Source organism: Astatotilapia calliptera, chromosome 20, assembly GCF_900246225.1.
Source record: "Astatotilapia calliptera chromosome 20, fAstCal1.2, whole genome shotgun sequence".
NCBI lineage: Eukaryota > Metazoa > Chordata > Actinopteri > Cichliformes > Cichlidae > Astatotilapia > Astatotilapia calliptera.
The window spans coordinates 20,181,563-20,202,525 of record NC_039321.1 but is presented as its reverse complement, the minus strand read 5'-3'; the positions used below and the strand labels follow the sequence as shown (position 1 = coordinate 20,202,525).

At 41.9% G+C, this 20,963-nt stretch overlaps 2 protein-coding genes across 2 annotated transcripts; one reads left to right on the top strand and one right to left on the bottom strand.

Moving 5' to 3' along the window:
* Positions 1–442: 442 nt before the first annotated feature.
* Positions 443–14,248, bottom strand: LOC113012825 (TELO2-interacting protein 1 homolog). Its single transcript, XM_026153175.1, has 14 exons — positions 14,087–14,248; positions 12,803–13,560; positions 12,127–12,464; positions 11,766–12,030; positions 9,634–9,811; positions 9,150–9,442; positions 6,815–7,213; positions 6,524–6,683; positions 5,954–6,121; positions 5,641–5,789; positions 5,181–5,321; positions 4,456–4,660; positions 2,237–2,324; positions 443–958 (listed from the first exon to the last, which is right to left on the bottom strand). Exons 2-14 carry the CDS (start codon positions 13,526–13,528, stop codon positions 739–741), a joined length of 3,330 nt encoding a protein of 1,109 aa, XP_026008960.1. The 5' UTR covers positions 13,529–13,560; positions 14,087–14,248; the 3' UTR covers positions 443–738.
* Positions 14,249–14,505: 257 nt separating this feature from the next.
* Positions 14,506–20,698, top strand: zgpat (zinc finger, CCCH-type with G patch domain). The gene is made up of 7 exons (XM_026153214.1): positions 14,506–14,678; positions 15,054–15,703; positions 15,866–15,999; positions 16,090–16,257; positions 16,658–16,780; positions 18,057–18,468; positions 18,851–20,698. Exons 2-7 carry the CDS (start codon positions 15,099–15,101, stop codon positions 18,987–18,989), a joined length of 1,581 nt encoding a protein of 526 aa, XP_026008999.1. The 5' UTR covers positions 14,506–14,678; positions 15,054–15,098; the 3' UTR covers positions 18,990–20,698.
* The last annotated feature ends 265 nt before the right edge of the window (positions 20,699–20,963 follow it).

The window sequence follows — 20,963 nt, the reverse complement described above, 5'->3', positions numbered from 1 at the left end:
CCCGGATGTACTGTCTAAATCGGCTGTCTCTCACCCTTTGCCCACCCCTGTTGCTTGTCATGTGTTTCTTTGGTGTATTAAGAGTTTTTTCATGTGCTTTGTGCAGAGGTGTTTTTTTTCTGTTCTCAAACTGATCTCCCTGTTGGAGCTCAGTCTGGGGGGAGTTATTTTTTTCTCCTTATCTTTCCTCATGTGGTGCATTTTCCATTGTTATACCTCTCTGACCTGTCTTCCCCATGTGATGTTTTGTGTAATGTATGTATGGTCGGAGGGTAAGATGGTGCCGCCATTGCGTGCAATAGGTCGGCAGCCTTATGAAATTTCCCCTTGTGGGACTAATAAAGGTATATCAAATCAAATCATATGATGTAAAAATGTGTGTGAATTCATCTGCTGAGATTCCCTCCTCAGGAAAATAAGGAAAGAGACAAATGTCAGATACTTTCGTTTTTGTTTTCTCTTTTTAATCAAACATAACTCAGTAGAGCTCCATTTTCATCTAATGTTAATGTACAGCAAGTACTAATTGTGGGCTAGCAGAAGCTAGGAGGTTAGATAATGAAGGTGATGACTAAGTAACATTTTGTAAATTACAGAGTAGCTCTTAATTCCACAGAGCTAGGTGATCAACTATTTGGCACAGCTGACAGATTTCTTTCAGTTAATTGACCTGTTGAAGTCGTGGTTCAATAAGTTGTCCGTTTGTGAGATGAGTCAATTTCATCAAGCAGCAGCTCATTAGCTGACTGGCTGGTTAACTGTCTCAGTAACGGAGCCAAACTCCTCCTTGAGCAGTTTGAACACGTTGTCCGAGAACTCGTCTCTCGGCCTGCCCGTGCCGTTCAGCTGCACCGGCAGGAGGTCGGGGTGGTGTGGGATGTAAGAGGACGGGCAGTGCAGCTCATTTAGAGTAAACCAGAAGGTGTCCGGATCCACCTGGATTAAGTGTCGGAACACACTGTGCAGGAAAGGGAAAAAACATGGGAACAGGATTAGCTCTGAGCTGTGTGTTCACTTTGTACGTAATATCTATTGTATGGAAAACACCTTCCTATAATCCAAAGTGACAGACTGAACGAGTTTTGCTGGCTTTAACATGCAAACCAACAGTTTAACTATAAGCTCATTAACTCAACACTGCTTTTCTCTTCAGCTTTGTTTTTTAAATCACCTCCAAGCAGGAAAACACTTAAGTATATTAAAGCGTGTGTTTTTACTTGTGGCTGCTATGTTGCTACCCAAACACTTAGATCAATAATTCAGAATGATGTGAGTTATTAAAGGTTGCTTGCATACTGCATTCTGAGCTATTTATTTATTTATTTGCTTTTTTTATTCACAACTTCCATCTGTCCTTTACATTACTGTAGGTCTCACAGTGCACACTTTTTGCATCAGATGCCAGTGTAAAGGTGAAACGAGTTCCCTTTCAGATTCGTACACACAGTATTGGGAGATCACGGCCCTACGTGTCCTGAAGACACTTCTATTCACGCCTGTACAGCAACTGACCTGTGATGATATGCCACATATAAACTCATCACAGTCATTCTCACTTTTTATCCTCTTTACCTGGCTAGGAACACTTTTGCCAAGTTGGGATTGCTAGCTATTGTAAGTTAGCACTGTTGTGTGCCAACCTGAAGTTAGCTTAGCCGCTCCTATTGGTTTTAGCCACAACTGCAGAACTACATCTGCGTATTTCTGGAACTTCTTTCTCAAGGGACAAAATGAGTGAGGGTGATATTTAAATCAGGCCCACAAACTGATTTACTAAAGTTTGCAGCAAAGGGTTAAAAGTCTTATATTACAGGTAATATACTTTAAAGTCACAAATACTGGTGTCTTTACCCAGAACATGCAGGAACCTGATTATTCCTGAGGTATTCCATTCTCAGGTCCCATGTTCCTCTCCTTCAGGAAACAAAAGCTATAGCCACAGTGCTTTGTTTCATATTCAGTGTTCAAAGACAAGAATGACTCCTGAAGTCATATTTTGTTGTGTAACACCCAGCACCTCTCCAAATATGATGTTGAGCATTCAATTTAAATTCAGATTTTACTAATAAATCATGTTACGTGGCTGTTAATGACCAACATGGCAATACAATGTCAACTGGATGGTACAGTTTTCATTTATGGCATTCTGTCTGTGTGTAACACTCAAACACATTAGTAACTAAATGAAGGATTTAGTTACTTTCCAAGACTACAGCGGTCCTTAATAAAGACTTACTTTAAACAGGCTTCTTGCAGTCTGATGGGTTGTCTGGAGCTCAGGTAGGGTAGACAGGCTTCACAAACCACATCTAGGTCTGCTTCAGCTGAGAAAACCAAACACAGGACATTTTTACTATATTTTATTCATATAACAATTGTAATACTTTTATATTTTATCCAGAAATTTCAACAGAAATCGACTTGTAAAAGAAAATAAAAAAGAATGAAATGGATCAAAGCCAAGTTAATTTCATTGATTAATCACAGCAGCAGAATACAGTTTGAGCTCGGTGCCTGGTCTTCGGGTGGATCACTCCCTGCAAATATGTTACTCATGAACCTCCAGGAGCACACAGGTGGATGCTGGGGTGGTGGATGGGCTGAAACAGCAGGCAGTGGTGCAGTAGGATGTGAGGTAAGTGGGGCACGTTACATGTGCAGCTCCAGGCTTCACTACATACATGGGTACTGTTGTGGAGTATAAAAAGTAGGCCAAGCCTGGACTTTACCTCTGATAACTAATGAGCTCAGTAAAACTGCTGAGGTGGTTCGGGGAGGATTTCACAGCAGTTTTGAGAGGTCAGAACGTTAAAGCTTACCAACAATAATTCTGCCTGTCCAGGTGAGCATTTATTCTTGAAATTGCCCCCTCCCACTACATACCACGTCTCCCTCACCACTGCTGGTTAATCTCCTTTTTAAAACCATCTTTGTCCCACCCCCTGTGACCTGAAGACCATACTGAAACTGACTTCAAAGAATAATCACAAAGAGCATCTCAAACACACAACGTGTATCGTGCCTGTTTGTCTGCACACTACACTGTATGAGAGTTTGCAGTACAAAAAGTGCTGTAAGCTATTTTAAAGGAACAGTTTCACAAACAACCTGATATCTTACAATTGTCTTTACACTGCAGTCCTTGTCACTGTTAGATGTAACGCTGGCTCTGGAAAGGCTGCAGACAGCTCTGTCACCTTTGTGACTCTTTTCCTCTGTCAGCGATGAACCTCAGTGGGAGGGTGTGACATTTGTGATGTTCACTCTGTCACTCAGTTCACCTCCACACTGCGCAGGTGACCAAAAATCACACAAGCAGCTCATAATTGCATAATTGGTAATGTAATGGCAGAAGCCTGCAGGCCACTTGAATATTTTCAACATGCTAATGGAAGTATGTTGAGCACAAAGTAAACAAAAACAACAACTTCTCTGATCTTATCAATTAAACGGCCTCCTTCGCTGTCACCTCATGATTCGCTGATTGAACAATCACGTTTCTCAGTTGGGTATAAGAAGAGCTGCTTGCAGTCGTAGCTGTGTGTGCAGTTTGGACCTGAGCAGCATCCTGCTGGCACAGCTGGCTGTGGTCCGTATCATCAAAGTCATGGTTAACATATGTTGAATGACAGAGCTGCCACAGTGAAGAGGCATTTTTAGGAACAACATCACTGTCATGCGTTTAGGATGTCAAACTGTTTAAGGTTTGTATAATAAAACAGAGATGCCCTGATTTATGCTGGGACACCAATGGTTGGTTTTCATTGTTATACGAGACTGCCACCTGGTGGTGAAGGAGCTTCAATAAATTCTTTGGCTTTTTCTGACGACGCATCTCCCCACACACAGCTTTAATGTCAAATCAGGCTAACAACCTAATTTGTTAACCTCAGTATAGAGACATCTTCATCTCTGTACTAAAGTACAGACACAAACTTGTATTGCTGTTGTCTCACTCACAGGAAGAAAGCTGACTATAACTCATTCATTTATAAATCATAAAGTTGATTCCTACAAGAAAGTTACAGCCCTGTGATCAAATAGGCTTCAATAAGATAGATAACATGTATTTACCCAAAATAAATATGGGATCAAAACAGCACAGAGAAAAAGTAAAGTATTGAACAGGGGGCATTTAACAGTAGGCCAAAAAAATCCTGGTAGCTCTTTGCTCTTGTTGTGTTCAGTTAAATATTACAGCTGAAAAGAGGTTAGATAAAGATAAGATAAGAGGTCATCTGTCTTCAATGTATTTTTACATAAATGGGCTTCATGTTGCACCAATCTCCATAAAGTGAGGCGTCATACTAAGAATAGTTGTCTTGCTCTGATTTGTCCATGTTGTGGCTGCTTTGATCATTGCCAGATCCCAAGTACAGTTCTACAGGATGATGCACTATGTTGTGTCTTGGTGAAACTGTGCTGTTTGTGAGCACTGTGTCTCTATTCTCTTACCCAGATCCAGTCTCTGGCACAGTGAGCCCAGCCCCTGCAATACAGCCAGCTGCAGTTTGTAGGCCAGGGTGTGTGTGTAGACAGGCCCAGCCTTGGCGCTGATTGGAGCCTGCCGTGCCAGAGAGGCGCTCAGCTTGGGCAGAACCTCTTTAGAAACCCTCCTCCTCAGAAAGTCCCCACATGTTTCACCCAGCACGCACAGCACCTGGAATGAAATGTACAAAAATGTAATGTACAAAAGCAGCAAGCTGTCAAAATTCAATAAAACCTTCCCATTGTATACTCCTGGATGAATTATATCATTTACAAAACTCGTATATATCCCAAAGCTGATGAAACAATTTCCCAGCAGCAGCTCTGAGTGAATAAATGACTGTTTACAGACTTAATGTGTTTGAATTTGTCAGTTCATCAATGAAAACATGAATAACAAATTCAAAAATAGTCCAGCTGATGACAGGAGCTGACGAGTAGCCCAATTTACACCGACAAGCAGCCTCTAAGAAGGCATCCACACTGTGATTTTTCTGTGCTGATAGAAGAAATGTTAATTTAAAGAGTCTTCACATTACAACCCAAAAAAGTAAATAATAGAACTATTTCTGAATGAAATAAGCCTGTTGTTGGGCACCATCTTTCATTCTTTCACTACTAAGAGTTTAAAACTAAAGACGACTTGAATAATTTTGACTCACATAATGAAAAGAGAGGTTTGTTTTACTTACCCTGAAGGCTCTGAGGACTGCTAATGGGTCATCAGTTGTGAGTCTCTGCAGGAGTGCTGGCCAGCAGCGATGAGCCATAGGCAGCAGTTCATTTTCCCTCTCACTCAGCACCTGAACGCACAACTCCAGCACGTCTAGTACCTAAAGACAAAGACGCACAACACACCTAACAATTATCTCTGTTTTGATCCTGATTATATGTGAGCTGAAACTAATTACTGAGGTCTTCATTGAGAGCCCAAACTCCTGAGCAGGCACGACTTCAGCGCAGACTTATTTCTGTTTCACTCCTGGACCAGACTGAATGTTTTTCCTTGATGAGCATTACACCAGTGAACAGTCATCCACACAGTTCTAACAGGATGAATTGTACCAACGCTGGCGGTCCTACCTTCACAAGAATGATTATTTTTGTTATTAGTCCAACAGTTGACTCTACGTAAAACTACTGATACAGTACCTTGAGTCGGAGCCTGAGGCTGGGATCAGACAGCAGATGAATGCAGCGCTCCATAACATCCTTAGTGATGCTGAGGTGGGAGGGAAGCTCTGCTTTCACATCAGGACTACCAGTATCTTCAACATCCTCACACTCAGTGGGAGGGACTTCTGCAATGGAGCACATGTACAGTTAGACCGCCAGTTTAGCAGTGAGGTTCAGATTTCTATGACTCTTAATTACAATGATCCATCTCCTCTACACTCTGAATCTAAAATAATCACCACTACAACCTATAGCTTATATTCCACTGGCCCTTAGACAGACCTATTACCTTGGTCTTCAGTGTCATCATCCTCTATTCCAATGCCCTCTGCCAGTTCTTTCTGTTTGCAGTAATTCAGCAGGAATTGGCGAATGCTGAGGTCTTCCTGGTCACTGGAGCGTTGCCTGTAGCTGGTAGACTTACTGGTCCTGCTACAAGTGGAAGGAAACCACCTCGCTAAAGGAAAAACAAGACAACAATATGAACATAGGTTTGGTTACAATAAAATAAGTCAGCTGATCAAATCAGTGTGACACAGACACTGATGTTTTTTGGAAAGAGCCATTAGTGACATTTAATTTACACATTTTTACTGTGAGGGCTTGTAAAACTGCAAACACCTATAGTGCCGCTGTATAAGTATTATTATGAATATGTAGCAGAAAACGACTGAGCATTTAAACCATCACGATGTATTAAACGTTTCCAAAGATACTGATAATTTGATAACGAGCAAAGTTATTTGTCCTGAAGTGTACTCCTTGACAGAAAGTTTTAAAGACACTGCATTTTCTTCCTTGTCCTCTTTGACTCCCAGCATATGTGAGACTCAAGCTGACATCACTGTTGAAATCTTACCCAGTGCCTTCATGAGCGCGTGCAGCACGGAGCAGAAAAGAGCAGCTGTGCGCTCGTAGCTGAGATCCAGAGCCGTCAGCACATCCTGAACGATGTCCCCGACCAGCGGCAGCAGGCTGCAGTCAGAGTGAGTCAACATAACTGTCAACACCCGTGGGGCCTGGGCAACAAGACAGGATTATAATGACATACAGTACAAGCTCAGGGCAGCACAAAGCAGACAAAGGAGGAAATCAGGTAAACCCTCCAGCAGTCATTTCTGTGTCCATTTTGGGTTAAAAACATAACTACCTGTGGATGCTGGCTGAGCCTCTGAAGGTTGAGTGAAATGTCATTAAGCAGGTAGTCAGAGTTCTCATTGATCAGTTCCTTGAGGGAAGCGTATCCACAGGCCTTACTGATGTCCCACATGGAGCTCAGTCCCGCCTGGCTGACCAGCAGCGTCTCCTCACCAGCTTTCTCCAGCACAGGATACAGCGAGGTCATCAACAAGGGACGGAAATCGTGGCCCAGCGCCTGAGCACAGCAGGCGATGCCCTCGAGTTGGATGCACAGCTGCCAGATGTTGCTGTTGAGCTGGTGGATCGTGGATGCAGATGTTGATGATGAAGGAATCGCTTGGAGAGAGCTTGTATTTGAGTTGCCGGCATCACTGTTGGATATGGAGAGGAGTCTGGATGGACTGAGCAGCTACGCAAGGAGACAAAAACACATGTTAATGCACTGCTTTCTAACCACTTTTGCACATGTACTGCAGACCTGAGGTTTTCTAGATATTATCCATGCACGTGAGAACGCAAATGTCTGACACAGTTAGATCAGACATTAAACAGCTTTTAGCCTTCCTGCAAAAACAAAAACCACACAGGCTGTTATAAAATGCTCATCCTACCCATTCATATGTAAAGTGTTAAAATCAATGTGTGCCCCACCTGACACTAAGAGACAAACTTGAATACAAGAGCAGTAAACTTAATAATAATAATGATAATTATTATCATTACAATGACTGAATGCAGCACTCTCCTCCAGGCTTAAAACGTGTTTGTGGGACCACCAACAGCCTTTGATTAGATGATCTCAGGCTGCAAGAGGGAGCGTGGGGTTCAAAAATATCAGACATGTAGGCAGGAGCGTCACGACTCACAGCGTTAAAAGTCAGTGAAATGAAATCAATTCTAAAACGTAATGGAAGCCAGAGTAAAGAGAACAAAACCAGTCTAATGTGTTCTCTTTTTCTATTTAGGTCAGAGTAATGAGTAAAATCATAAGCTAATAATTTCCTAGTACCAGTTTTAATTCAAATTTTATATAAATACATCAATTAATAGATAATAAATAAATATAAGCTAATACTGTAAGTATATAGCTTTGAGCTCTAATAGAAGTATTACAGCCCAGCTGCAGTACCTCTGTAGCCCACAAGGGGGCACCAGCCCACACTTTGGGAATCACTGTTGTTTATAAATGTCCTGTGAATTTTCAGCTATAGAGGAAGTGGCATGTATGATCTCTCCAATCGAACTATCGACATCTTTTACTGAGCCCGTCTATGCAGGCAGCTTGTTCGTCTCAAACAGAGTCATTCTGTTTCTTTGTGTAAAATTTTTTTTATAAGGATGAAAAAGCATTCAACATCTTACCATGTGTTTTAGTAAGAAAACTAGGTTCATACTGCACTCCATTTATGACCCAGTTTGACTTGAGTGCAGAAACAGAAAGCGCCTCTATAGGAGTCAAAAATTCCTCCTGACAAACGTGTATCTGTGTTCTTCGATTCTTTTATTTGGCAATGCCGGCAGGATGTTTGTACTTTTTAGCTGACAGAGTGAAACTGCAAGTTTATCTACTAACTAACAGAAAGCTGCCAGAGGTTTATGGCCTCTGTTCGGTGGAGTTTTGCAGATATTTTCTCGTGCTCCAAAAATCCAGCCTTGATACTTCAGAGTAGCTACTTCAAATCTCGCAGCAGCTTTGACTTCTGCTCAGTCTGCTGAGAAATCAGTGTGAAAAGAGGCGTGGATACGTGAGCTGGTAAAGCCCAGAGCCCACGTGATTTTAAAAAAGTTTGTGCAGAAGTAAATGAAGAGTCCTTGACACTCCCAGACGTGTGAAGCCAGACCATCACATCGACATCATTTCACTTCTTTGTGTCTTTGGAGTTGTAAAGTGTTTTTGTGCATGTAGAACAGCAAAACATGGTAACAGGCTGCTGCAACCAGAACTGGCCAAGTATATATCCGCTGATCCGAATATCCGCTGATCGCTCCTCACTCTGTACAATAAAGCCCTTGCAACACCCAAAAATGTGCCCTCTATTCCTTGCCTATGTTTGCATTATTTCTAAAAAGATATGAGGAGTGTTGTTTATGTTTTCAGTCTTCAGTTAAATTAGTCTAAACCAGGTTTTACTGCTTAGATTTATTTTGTAGCATCTATGTACAAACAGCTCTGCTGTTTAGACTGGATGTGCATTTTGCACATTTCTTTGTAATCATCTCTACAGGAGATGAGTCAGTATACTACTTGTCAGGAACTCCACTTAGAGGCAAGATGAAGTTAACAAATGATATATTATGTGTGGAAATGCTTGATGAATGATGCCCCAGGACTGAAATATCCTCACCTGCTGATCCTGTTGGTCTCTATCCATCTCCTTGCTGACTGTAATCAAATGCCAGTTGTTCAGGCTGGTGTATTCCTCAATGATAGAAACAGCTGCTGCTTTAATATCTTCCTGGGTGGCAGGGCTTTCACGAACTTTGGTCTCCAAACCCTGACTCTGGTCTGCCACAGCGATACCTGCTGCACCTCTAACTGTCTCATTTAACACCATGGCAGCCTGCTTTCTGTACACTGAAGACTGGCAGTACAAGTCCAGCAGATGATCGGTCAGCAGGTAGATGTTGCCATAATAACCTAAAGACAAAAAAACGTTATCTGTGAGAGCTAAAGAAATGAGCCAGCTACAACCCACGAGTATTTATACCAGCTGTCGTTGTTTTTAGAAGATAACTGCTTTAAATTCATTTGAAATTACAATGGAAAAGGCACAATGATGATAAAAAACAGGAGTGGCTAACTGAGTCCAAGTCAAAGAGCAATTATACCTAATGTGCGACAGATCTCCATGAGCACAGAGAAGATTTTCTCATCTGTGAAGTAGAGAAAATGCTTCCTCTGTGTGTGAGTGGTGTAGGAATCATGGGAGCCGGTGCTCGTCTCCACGGCAGCAGCGTAACTCCTCTCCTCCACAATGCGAACATCCATCACATCGAGTTCCAGCACCTGTAAAGCACGCAGAAGCTTTAGGAAATTTAACGGGGTTAGGAAATCTAAAAACATTCAAGATTGGACCTTAAAGCAGCCGCACTACAGACTACAAAATACTAATGCCAAGGTGCCCTGTATTTCTACACAAAATAAGACATATATCATTTTGGTTTTGTACATGAACATTAACAAGTCAAATACTATATTTTGGGCTGCAGTCCTGAAGAGACTACATTTAAAAATATTATTTTTTGCATTAATAACCAGGTCACCAACAACGATGAGTCTGAATACAGAAAGGAGGTACAACACCTGGTGGACTGGTGTCAGAGTAACAACCTGTCTCTGAATGTTAAGAAGACTAAAGAGATGGTTGTTAACTTCAGGAAGAGCTCAACGACCCACACCCCACTGAAAATCAACGGATCTGCTGTTGAGATGGTCAACAGTGTTCAGGTTCCTGGGAGTGCACATATGATGACCTCTCTTGGAACCTGAACACCAAACTGAAGAAGGCCAGTCTCCCTCCTCCCATCCTCACATCATTCTACCAGGGAACCACTGAAAGTGTCGTCTGCTGCTACATCGCTATCTGGTATGGGAACTGAACTTTTGCTGAAAAGACGTCTCTGCAGCGGATAGTGAGGACAGCAGAGACGATCATTGGAGGCCCTCTCCCACCCATCTACCAACTCTACAACACACACATCATCCGACGTGCAAACAGCATGGTGAAGGACACGTTCCACCCCTCATATACTCTATTCTCCCTGATTCCATCTGGCAGACAGTTTCGCTGCATCAAAACCGTAACCACCAGACACTGCAAGAGCTTTTTCCCCAAGCAGTCAGAGTCCTCAACTCAATACAACCAAAGAACTGACATACACAAACACCTTACAATACTCACCAAAAGACTCAAAAACAACAAAAACTTCCACAAATCCACTACAAAGTAGACCTTATTTGCACACTCATTCACATAGTTACTGAACACATCTAAATTACACTATATTTGCACATGTCTTCGTTCTTATATTGAATTGAAATTGAAATTGTATTAAAGAGTCAAGAATAATCCTTATTATTATTGTTATTAAATAAATGGTTGTATAACAAAACTTTTTATCACTTAAAAATAGGAAAAAAAATAGCTGTTCTTCGTGGTAAAGTGTTGAGGATCATTCAGTAAACTGACAGCCTGAAGAAGTAGAGAAAATGAGGAAAGAAGGAAACTGTTAATGTTTTATATTTCTGTATTGCTTGCCAGATGGCAGCATGGTGAACAGACTGGCTGAGATGGGAATTGCCTTTTAGTGTCCTCTGGGCTGTGCAGACACCTCCCTGATATCATTGCTCTTTGGTAGATGGGAAAAAATGTAAAAGAAAAACTCACTGTGAGTAGCTACAACAGCACATTTGTTAGAATTTGACGAATGAAATGTTTAAATATTAAAGAGTATTAAGGGAGATGGGATCAAATAAGTGTAAACTTCTTTCTACTCTTTTTCGACTATATAAATTGCATGGATTATTTAGATATAGAGATATTTGTGGCAACTCGATTTCTCTCACTTTACTTTTTTATGTCTACTATGCTCATTTACAGATCGTCAGACACACATGTCTGAGCTGTCCGACACACACAGATCACATTACATGTGCATGTGGGGTTTGAAGTACTTTTATGTATAGATGAGATAACACCTTATCACATCATCATCAAAAGTGAGCATATATATCCACAAATGAACACTACTCTGGTTTTTATAGAAACATTTGCAAAAAAGCTTATGTGTGTTCATTGTTTTTGTGTGTGTGTTGGTGCATGCTCAACAAGACACACAAATTGCTGTACAGATCTCTAAATCTATATATATATATATGATAAAAGTGTACTTTTTATTTAAATCCATGGCTGTTGTTGCATAATAACATCAAAAGCAGTGTAACCTTATTGTTACATTACCTGCATTAAGGCTTTGGAAATCCTCTCCAGATGTGCAGCCGAGTTCAGCACCACAGAGACAAGCGGTCCTAAGATTTTTAAGTAGCCCAAAAACACGTTGAGAACAAAGAGCTTCTTCTGGTCATCAGAGGTCCTCATCAGTCTGGGTAGGGAGGTGGCCAAAGAATGGAGATTCTCAGATAAGATGTCAGTGAAGGTCTGAGTGCCACTGCTGCCGCTGCACCTCTGATTTCTCTGGGATACCTCTCTGAGAGCAACTTCACACCTAGAGGAGAAAATAGCAGTATCAGTAAACATCTTGTATCCATTAATTACGATTCATTTCTTCCTTTTCTTTATAAAAATATCAATCAAATCAAACCTCTCTCTGACTCTAGGTTCCACATCATTGATTGCCCCCACCAGTGCTTCTAGTAGTGATCCTACACAATCAGTCAGTGAGTGACTGCATTTGGCCAGCAGGTGATCGGCCAACTCCACCATTGCCACTCTAACCCTCCAGTGCTGGTGCGCTGAAGTGCATGAGATTATCTTCTTGAGCAGGACAGACAGCTTCCCTGCCGTGTTCTTCACCCACTCCGGTGTCCGAAGGACTATGAGCTGTCCGATCCTCCCCAGGTCTGCAGAGGGAGTCTTATAGGACTCAGTGGACTGGAGCTGGACATCCTCCATGACAAGCTCCACAGTCCTGGACCAAACCTGACAACAGGTGATCACATAATCAGATCACTGCAGTGCATTTGTATTATGATATTGTCAAATTTTCCTTTAGTTCTGGAAAAACTATACAAGCCCTCTTTATGCTCTGTAAATGAAAGGTTTAGGTCAACTGAATTATTCAACAAATCAAACAATCACATAATAAATTTTTTAATATACGGTTTATTAAATGTTCAAGTCAGTTAACAAGGTAAATGTTCACTTGCGAACTATGAAATTGCATGAGATCATCGATTACATATGATGACTATCGTCTAATAAAGTGTTAAGCCATTATTGTGCTGTTGTTGTAAATCTGATTAACAAACATGTGGTACCTTGATGGCCCGGACTGTGACTGCATGGCCTTGCCTCAAATCTCCTGTAATGATCCTGGCCGTAGCCATGGTGATTCCAGGTAAAAATGATGCCATGGCGCTGCCTACAAAGCATCGCTCCTCTGATGATGGGACTACGTGTTCCTGGGTGCAGTCACACTGCAGAGTCAAAGCCTGGAGGCACGTCAAGGCTGCTGTCTGTATATCTCGAGATTTCTCCTTCTCTCCCAAAGCCAGCAGCAGTGAAACGGCAGCACCCAGCCCAGGCAGCATAATCGGTTCAAAGAGTTTGAACACTATATCACCATAAGCAGCATGAAGCAGGGCATCCAGGCACCTCAGAACAGCTGATTTTAGCTCCTCTGACGTATCTGCAGGCTTCCCGGGATCAGCTGAAGAGGACAGGCACAGGCAAAGCTCGGAAAAGAGGTTGTGGAGGGTTTCCCAGCTGTGGATGCAAGTGTTCTCCAAAACATAGCTTACTGCCTCGGTCACAGACTGCACCAGCTGCTCCTTCTTAGCCCCGGGGACTTTAAGGACAAATCGAAGAGGGAAGAGGACGTACTCCTGAAGCTGCTGCAACGTGGCATCGTTGACTTCTTTTAACTGGCCTTTGAGTGTTTCCACATTAACCACTGTGGGCTCTCGGGTGAGCAGGACACAGGCTGGGCGCAAGTAGGCAAAAGCAATCTTTGGATCGCTTATTTGAGACATGGCTGGAGGCATCACTGCAGGGGCGCTTAGGTGACGGAGAATGGCTAGAAATGCAGAACACGAGAATAAGTGCTGTAAGCAGCCGGGAAGCTGTCTGTGCTGCTCAAGAAGATATAAGTTTATTGATTTATTTTGCTACTTTGTCTTTGTGATTGAATATGATTTGGTCAGCTGGTAACTTTGAAGGCCTATATTTACAGGTTAATTACATAAAAACCTACTTCTACAGTATGATCACAGGTACAGCCTTTGTATATAAATGGCATTACAATGCTTTACATCTTACTGTCAATAAAAGAATCCATCCGAATTTGCATGCACCAGCTTCACTGATAGTTATGATGTTTTGTGTTGCCAAACACTAGCGTTGGTCCCTTGTATCCGTTAGTACAACTATAACACTTTTGGAAGACTTGTTTGCTTCATGTAGATCTTAGGATACGGAATACAAACTTAACAAGAGCATGTCTAAGAAGACGAGTCTACCATGTAGCTGAACTACAGCATGCTGACAGCATCCAGCTTCTAAAGCACCACTGCGGTACCAGCGTCAGTATCAACACGGCCTACCTTCACATTGTTAGGTTTAAGTGGAGCCCCCCTTCCGTGAAAGCGACTGGAAATGCTTGCCTTTACAATGAAAAATTAGATTTTTACAAACAGATGAAGCTGTGCCGATAACCAGCATCACGAGTCTGCGCCAACGACGCACATGTTTAACGTAAACTAAGGCTTCCGACTTTGGGTCTTTGCCTTCAAAATAAAACAGAATTTTCTTCCTATGATAGAAACCCTATAAAATGTGTAATAAAAACATCGGGGAATTTATAGAATTTTTTATGAGAAAGACGTTTGCTACAGAGAAATCCCCATTTTTAAGCTTGTTCTGACAATTTTTAGCTCTCGAAACGGTTTGACGCTTAACGATGTTAGCTTTATTTTGAAAGTAGAGTATTCCCAAAGGAAGTCCATTCATTTAAGCGAGCTTGACTACTGATCGGACGTCAGACTCATACATATAGGCATGTTTGCCGGTGCTGCACAATCCTAGTATCTGTATTTAGTTATTTGAACTAAACATATTTTGAATAAAGAAGATTTTGTTGGGGCTGTCATTTTCCGTCGCCGTGGTGGATATGAGACAGCTACCCTAATTACAAAGGTAATACAAGTGTTGTAAAAGTTAGCTTAAAGACGGCTAACAGCTAAAACAGTCTGTGATGATGTTACAGACATGATTATTTTGCTACGTTAAATCCTTGACAAATGTTATGGTACCTCGTAACACACCAAAACACACAGTCGATGCTCTTATTACAATGAAATCACATCTTTTAGATGTGGTTCTGTTGTCTACCTCAGATTTACCAACATTCACGAAGCTATGCTTCCTCTTTGTCCTGTTGTCACTCAAATATCTCGAAATTTCTTCTCTTGCTATAAATAAGTGGCCCATAAAGTGTGACTTTCGAAATGATCTTTCTTCTTATATCTAGATTCCCCTTTTATCTTTTGCATCTTGTTTTTTTCCCGCAAGGGGATAAACTGCCGGTTCCTGCCCTGGCTCGTACCTAGGGTCAGCATGGATGAAGAATCCCTTGAGGCAGCCATCGCTGCCTATAGTGCCCAGTTGCAGCAGGTGGAGACAGCCCTGTCTGCCGGCCTGGACCCCACCCAGCACTCAGACCTGCTCAAACTGAAAGAAGATCTCCGTCAGCTGATAGAGCTCACTGAGGCCAGCCTGGTGTCTGTCAGAAAAAGTCAGCTGCTTGCAAGCCTCGAGGAAAGTAGCGGACTGCAAGTGAATGCATCAGAAGCAGCTACTGATGCAAACGGTGGACTTGATGCTGAGTTTGCTGCTTTCTACTCTGAACTTGGGGAGTCTTCGGGTAATAGCTCAGATTCCAAAGAGAGAACTAAGGACGGGGGAGGGGGGGAGGTGGATTATGAAGAGGAAGAAGAAGAGGACAAGGAAGAAGAAGATGCACTAAGTGGTACCAAAGTAAGAGCGCCCTATCGGACAACATGGGGAACATTGGAGTATCACAATGCCATGGTAGTGGGGGCAGAACCGCCAGATGGAGATGAGGCACAAGTGCGAGTGCTCTACATCTACCCCACCCAGAAGTCTATGAAACCCTGCCCGTTCTACTTGGAGGATAAATGTCGCTTTCAGGATAACTGCAGGTAAATTATCACTTTCACTGAGGTGACCATAAATTACTGACAGCGTGATTTAAATTCGGGGCTTCTGTCAGTTCAGTCCCTTACAAGATTATTGTATCATCTACTTGGATCTCAGATCTGTACACACAGAGAGTTATATTTGGTGTTTTTTCACTATCAAAGGTTTTCTCACGGTGAGGTGGTCTATGTGTCGGAGCTCAGAGAGTTCCTAGACTCTGATCTAAGTAATCTGGAAGAAGGTTCATCTTGCTTGGCTCGTCATGAGGACGGTATCTGGCACCCAGGCAAAATAAAAGGTATTCTGTTCACAGAGTGGTCGTAATGTAAACACAAAAAAAGTATGAAGAGGTATAAAGAAATAACTCAAAGCCTTCCTCTCACTTTAGAAATTGACAGCGGTTTCTACACTGTGAAGTTCGACTCGCTGCTGCTGAAAGATGCCGTGGTCGAGGCCGACGGCGTTATCCCACCTTTAAGGGAAGATGACCCGCTGTCATCAGAGTCCGACTCGGATGACATCGGTGATGGAGATGATGCTATGGGATATGCAAAAGGTGTGTTTACATTTTGTAAGAAAAAACAAATCAGCCACAACATCAGAAAATATAATCTTTAAGTCTGCCTGCCAATAAAAAAGGCAATGGGGTTCAGAGGCACTCACTTAAAAAAAGAAAAAAAAGAAAATGAAGAGGCTGCATGGTGTCGTGATTTCTCTTGGCAAGTGAACGATCACCTGCTCGATTCACCTTTGGGGTTTTGTCAGTAAAACTCCTGACAAACAAACAGCTGAAAGTAGCTTATGTTAAAAAAAGTTTCATGTCAGGACATCATAGAGAACGATGTTAGTAAAAATGTATCTGTCATAGCTACACATTGGGCCAGTTATTAATATGAAGAAGGGTTTTCTTGACTTGAAAAAAGAACTGACTGTGTCTTTTACTTGTTGTGCAACAGTTATAGACTTTGCTGTGGAACCCACTGAAACATCAAGCAGTGCTAATTTTGGTGGCTGGGAGGCGCATACCAGAGGCATTGGATCCAAGCTCATGCTCAAAATGGGCTACGAATATGGAAAAGGTGAGTGCAAACAGTGCACAACACAGCGCTGAGGCTCAGAAGTCACAATGTCCACCCCTGGCATGCTGTTTAAAAATCAGCTAACCTAACTCTTTGCAGTCATTTTGTTTTATTTTTAATTCTTGAGTTTTAAAAATAGGACAAAACATACATTTAAGACACTTTTAGAAACAAGAAAAAGTAGCACCAAGATTAGGAGAGGTTGTGATGGTGTGTGGTTAGTGTAAGACAGTGGTGTTTGGGTGAAGCAGTTATTTTCTTTAACAAGACGCGAGAGGGCAGTAAGGTGCACTTTAAAATCATATACAATGCATCACAGCTCAAAAGTGTGTCATCTAACAATAGACACACAAATGTCTATGCTTAAATTTGTGCTTTGTCCAGTTTTATTTTCACTTTGCTCTTTACATGATTGTATGTTTGCCACGTAAACGAAACAAGTTTTCATATTAACTTAAAGTGGTTTGTGGTATATTCAACCCAAACAAATGTCTATCCAAAATAAAATCAAGTCAAGTCAGATGTTTTTGTATAGCACATTTAAAAGACATAGATCGGTCTTCAAGTTTGAGTTGAAGATTTCCAATCAGACCTACTTTGTTTTTTGGTTTGTGTGGGAGGGGTGGGTTGTTTATTAGGAAAAAGCTTAGATATTACAAACAGCCTCTTCCATGATTTTCTTCCTACTTTTGTCATACAAAAGAGGGAGAGCAAGTACCAAAAATAGAGATAACTAATTAAATAACATTGATTAATTATTATTAAAGGAATGAAAGACAAAAAACAAAAAATGTTCCCAGTATCTTTTGGTTCTTCCAGTCTAATATTCAGTTGTTGAAAGGAGGAGAAATAACCTATATAAAATTATAAATAATTTAATTATAATATTTATAATGGTAGTGTGTGTGTGTGTAGCACATCTATCTATCTATCTATCTATCTATCTATCTATCTATCTATCTATCTATCTATCTATCTATCTATCTATCTATCTATCTATCTATCTATCTATCTATCTATCTATCTATCTATCTTCTGGTTTTCACTGTCCCACTCTATCATTTTTTGTGTGTAGGTCTGAGATTGAGAATTACAGTCAAACTACTAAACTAACATTAAGTTAGATACTGGCGAACTGGTGTCTTAGTTAACATATTTAGAATGAATACAAATGCATTTTCACTGCACAGTGAATCCTAATAAAAGTCTATGTATGCAGATGTAAGAAGCACATTACACTGTGTTCTTCTTCACTCACTGTCTTTTATGTTTTCAGGCTTGGGAAAGCTCCAGGAGGGCAGAGTGGAGCCAGTAATGGCGGTGGTACTACCCAAAGGAAAGTCTCTGGATCAGTGTTCTGAGTTCACCCAGAGACGCACCCAGAGCAAGGCTGCAAAGGACGGCGCACAAACCGGCCGCCCAAAGCGGCGCAGAAAGCCTCGGGTCGCTACCAGAGGGGGCCAGACCGTTTTTGACTTTCTCAACCACAAGCTTGGAGGCAAGACCGCTCATCCTCCCGAGGGGGGTGCTGTTGCGCCATCAGCGGCAACCGGGGTGGAGGCTTACCGGGGAGGAAAAAGCACCAAGAGGAGTCTGAACGTGAGGCTGTTCCAGGCTGCCGAGAGGGTGTCCCAGACCGAGAGGGAGATCCAGAAGCTGAGCGAGTCACTCAGCAGACAGGAAGGCAGGTCAGTACTGGGGTCAGTGCACAGTCTTCATTAGCTGTACTGCAACCTTAGCCAATTGTTTCCCCACAGAGCCTCAGCAGCTGCTGTCACATTAGAAACCATTGCATATATCGCTCTGCTTACACAATACAACAGTCTATTGTGAGATATGAAGCATGTGGAACTTGAGTTGCTATAATGTTCCTGACAGTTAAAGTGGTAATTAATGTGAGTTTACAAAGAAGGACTGTGGGAGTTGCGCGAAAATGTAAATAAGGTGTGAAGTTGCGAGGTTAGACACATGGTTCTGTGGCCAACGCAGCTAAATTCAGTTTGACTCATCATCTCGTCTCAATTCCTAATCTGTCTGGGTTTTTATTTATTTATTTTTATGTGTGCAAAGGGACCCATCCATAGTGAAGCAGTTGGAGGAGAAACTGTCAGCGGCCCGCCGGCTGTTGGTCCAGCAGAAAGCCCAGGAGCTGTCCATCCAGAGAGAGCACAAGAAGGCCGACACACACAAGAAGATGACTGAGTTCTGAGCTCAGCTGTCTCTCAAAGACATGGAGGATAAAGGAAAGCACCGCGAGCCTGAAATGAACTTTTGCTCCCGCCCTTATGTCAGGTTTTTTTTTTTTTTTGCTACACTGTATTTGAAGACTTGTTTTTTTCCAGTCGTTTCTGACTGCCGTCTCTTGATGCAGAGTGAATCCACTGCTCTTCATTTATTTTTAAGCGCTGGCGCATTATCTGCTCAGCATTGATGTTTTTTTGATTTCCAGCTGCACAGGTCTCAATAATGTTCAAAAATATTTTTCATTTTTAATGAACTTTTGTTTTCCTAGCTGTATTTTTCTTCACCCAAACTGAAAAAAGAAAAATATATAGCTTGTTTGGAGAACCTATTGTGTGCCTTCCTTTGTTCTTAACCGCGCACACCTGAGCTCCACTTTAAACTGAATGGACTGTGTAACAGAATTTGTAATGTGCTCCCATTGTTAGGCTTCTTTGGCAGAGGTTTCGATCGCTCTGGCCGAGCACCGCTCCAGTGGTTGGTGCCGTATACTTGAACTTTCATACTTTTAAAATTACATCCTCAGGAGTTGGAAGACCTTTGCAGAGTTTTGAAGTTACGCCCACGCCTCTTACGGCTCGTACACACCATCTTTGAAGTTGCAACCGTAACCTTTCTGTTAAATAATGCATTTGGAGAGCAGCCTGCCTGCTCATAAAGTCTGACACACATTGTCTGTGGGGTTGGGTGGTGGCTACGTGAAGTAAAAGGTTGCAGTCGTGGTGCTGGGCAACCGTAGATCAGGCCTTCGTCCTTTTATAAGCGACTTCAAAACTGATGTGGCGAGGCATAATAACGCTATTACTTCAATTTATAAACACCTGCATTTAACATCTCAAATGAGTCCAGTGAGGTTTAGTGTGAGTCGGAGACCATGACAGACAACTAGAGGAACTGGTGAGCAATCATATCGTCCCTGAAGGAAGACAGATTGTACAATCATGCTAAAGCAGTAACAGCTGCAGTGAGATACAGTGTAAGCCTGTGCACGGGGGTCTACTGGAGAAGGCGGGAAAGCCACAGAGGCAGAACTCCTAAACCTTCTTCTCTCCGTACCCTGAGGGAAGCCTCCGCTTGCACCTCGGTCTGCTGAGTGACAGCACTTTGACTGCTGAATACTGCAGGGGTGACGCTGAATTCGCTGATCATGGGCTAAATGCACTATGTGTGTTGATTTAATAGGATCCCTTGAGGGTCTGTGCTTCACGCTTTACCCCATTTATGAGGGTCCAGTCAGTGCCCAGCTAGAGGCAGATTCACTGCGTGTCCTACTGTGGTCGTGCTGTCTGCATGGTTGGGTGTATGAGTGCACCACACACTCCCACAGACACTCGTGCCATAAGAATTTGCTGGGGCAGTTTTTAACTGCGCTTCTCGGTGCCTCACAATTATGTGAGGTGAAATTACTTCTATTACTGTATGTTACTTGTGTTCATATTATATAGGTAACACATTACTCTGTTAATTTTTACTTGCTTTTAACTTTTTAAAAGAGTGTTACTCTGAACATGTAGATCAGCTGAGCTTTCTAATGTTTTTGTTTAATACTCCTGAGAAAAGTGTGTGTTTTTATGCCCTATTCATTAGGTTTCACAATCACTGTCACAAATATTGTAAATATTTTCTTATGTACAGTCATATACAGGGTAGGAAATAAAGACATATGGTGCAGGTGGATGTCATTCTAGCACAGACAGGTTTATTGGCACACATCTTACAGATAAAAAAAACCAGCCTAACGTTATAAAAGCATAAGGTTATTATCAGATATCTGGTTCAGTCTCTTACAGTGAACCTCACGCATGAATACAAATGTCTCACTTTCTTTGTGATGAATATTGCTGAAAACTGTGAACTGATTCAGTTATCTAGCAAACTATTTCGTGTCTGAACTCACAGAATAGATTATTAAAGTCATGCTAACTGTCTCAGTATTCCAGTT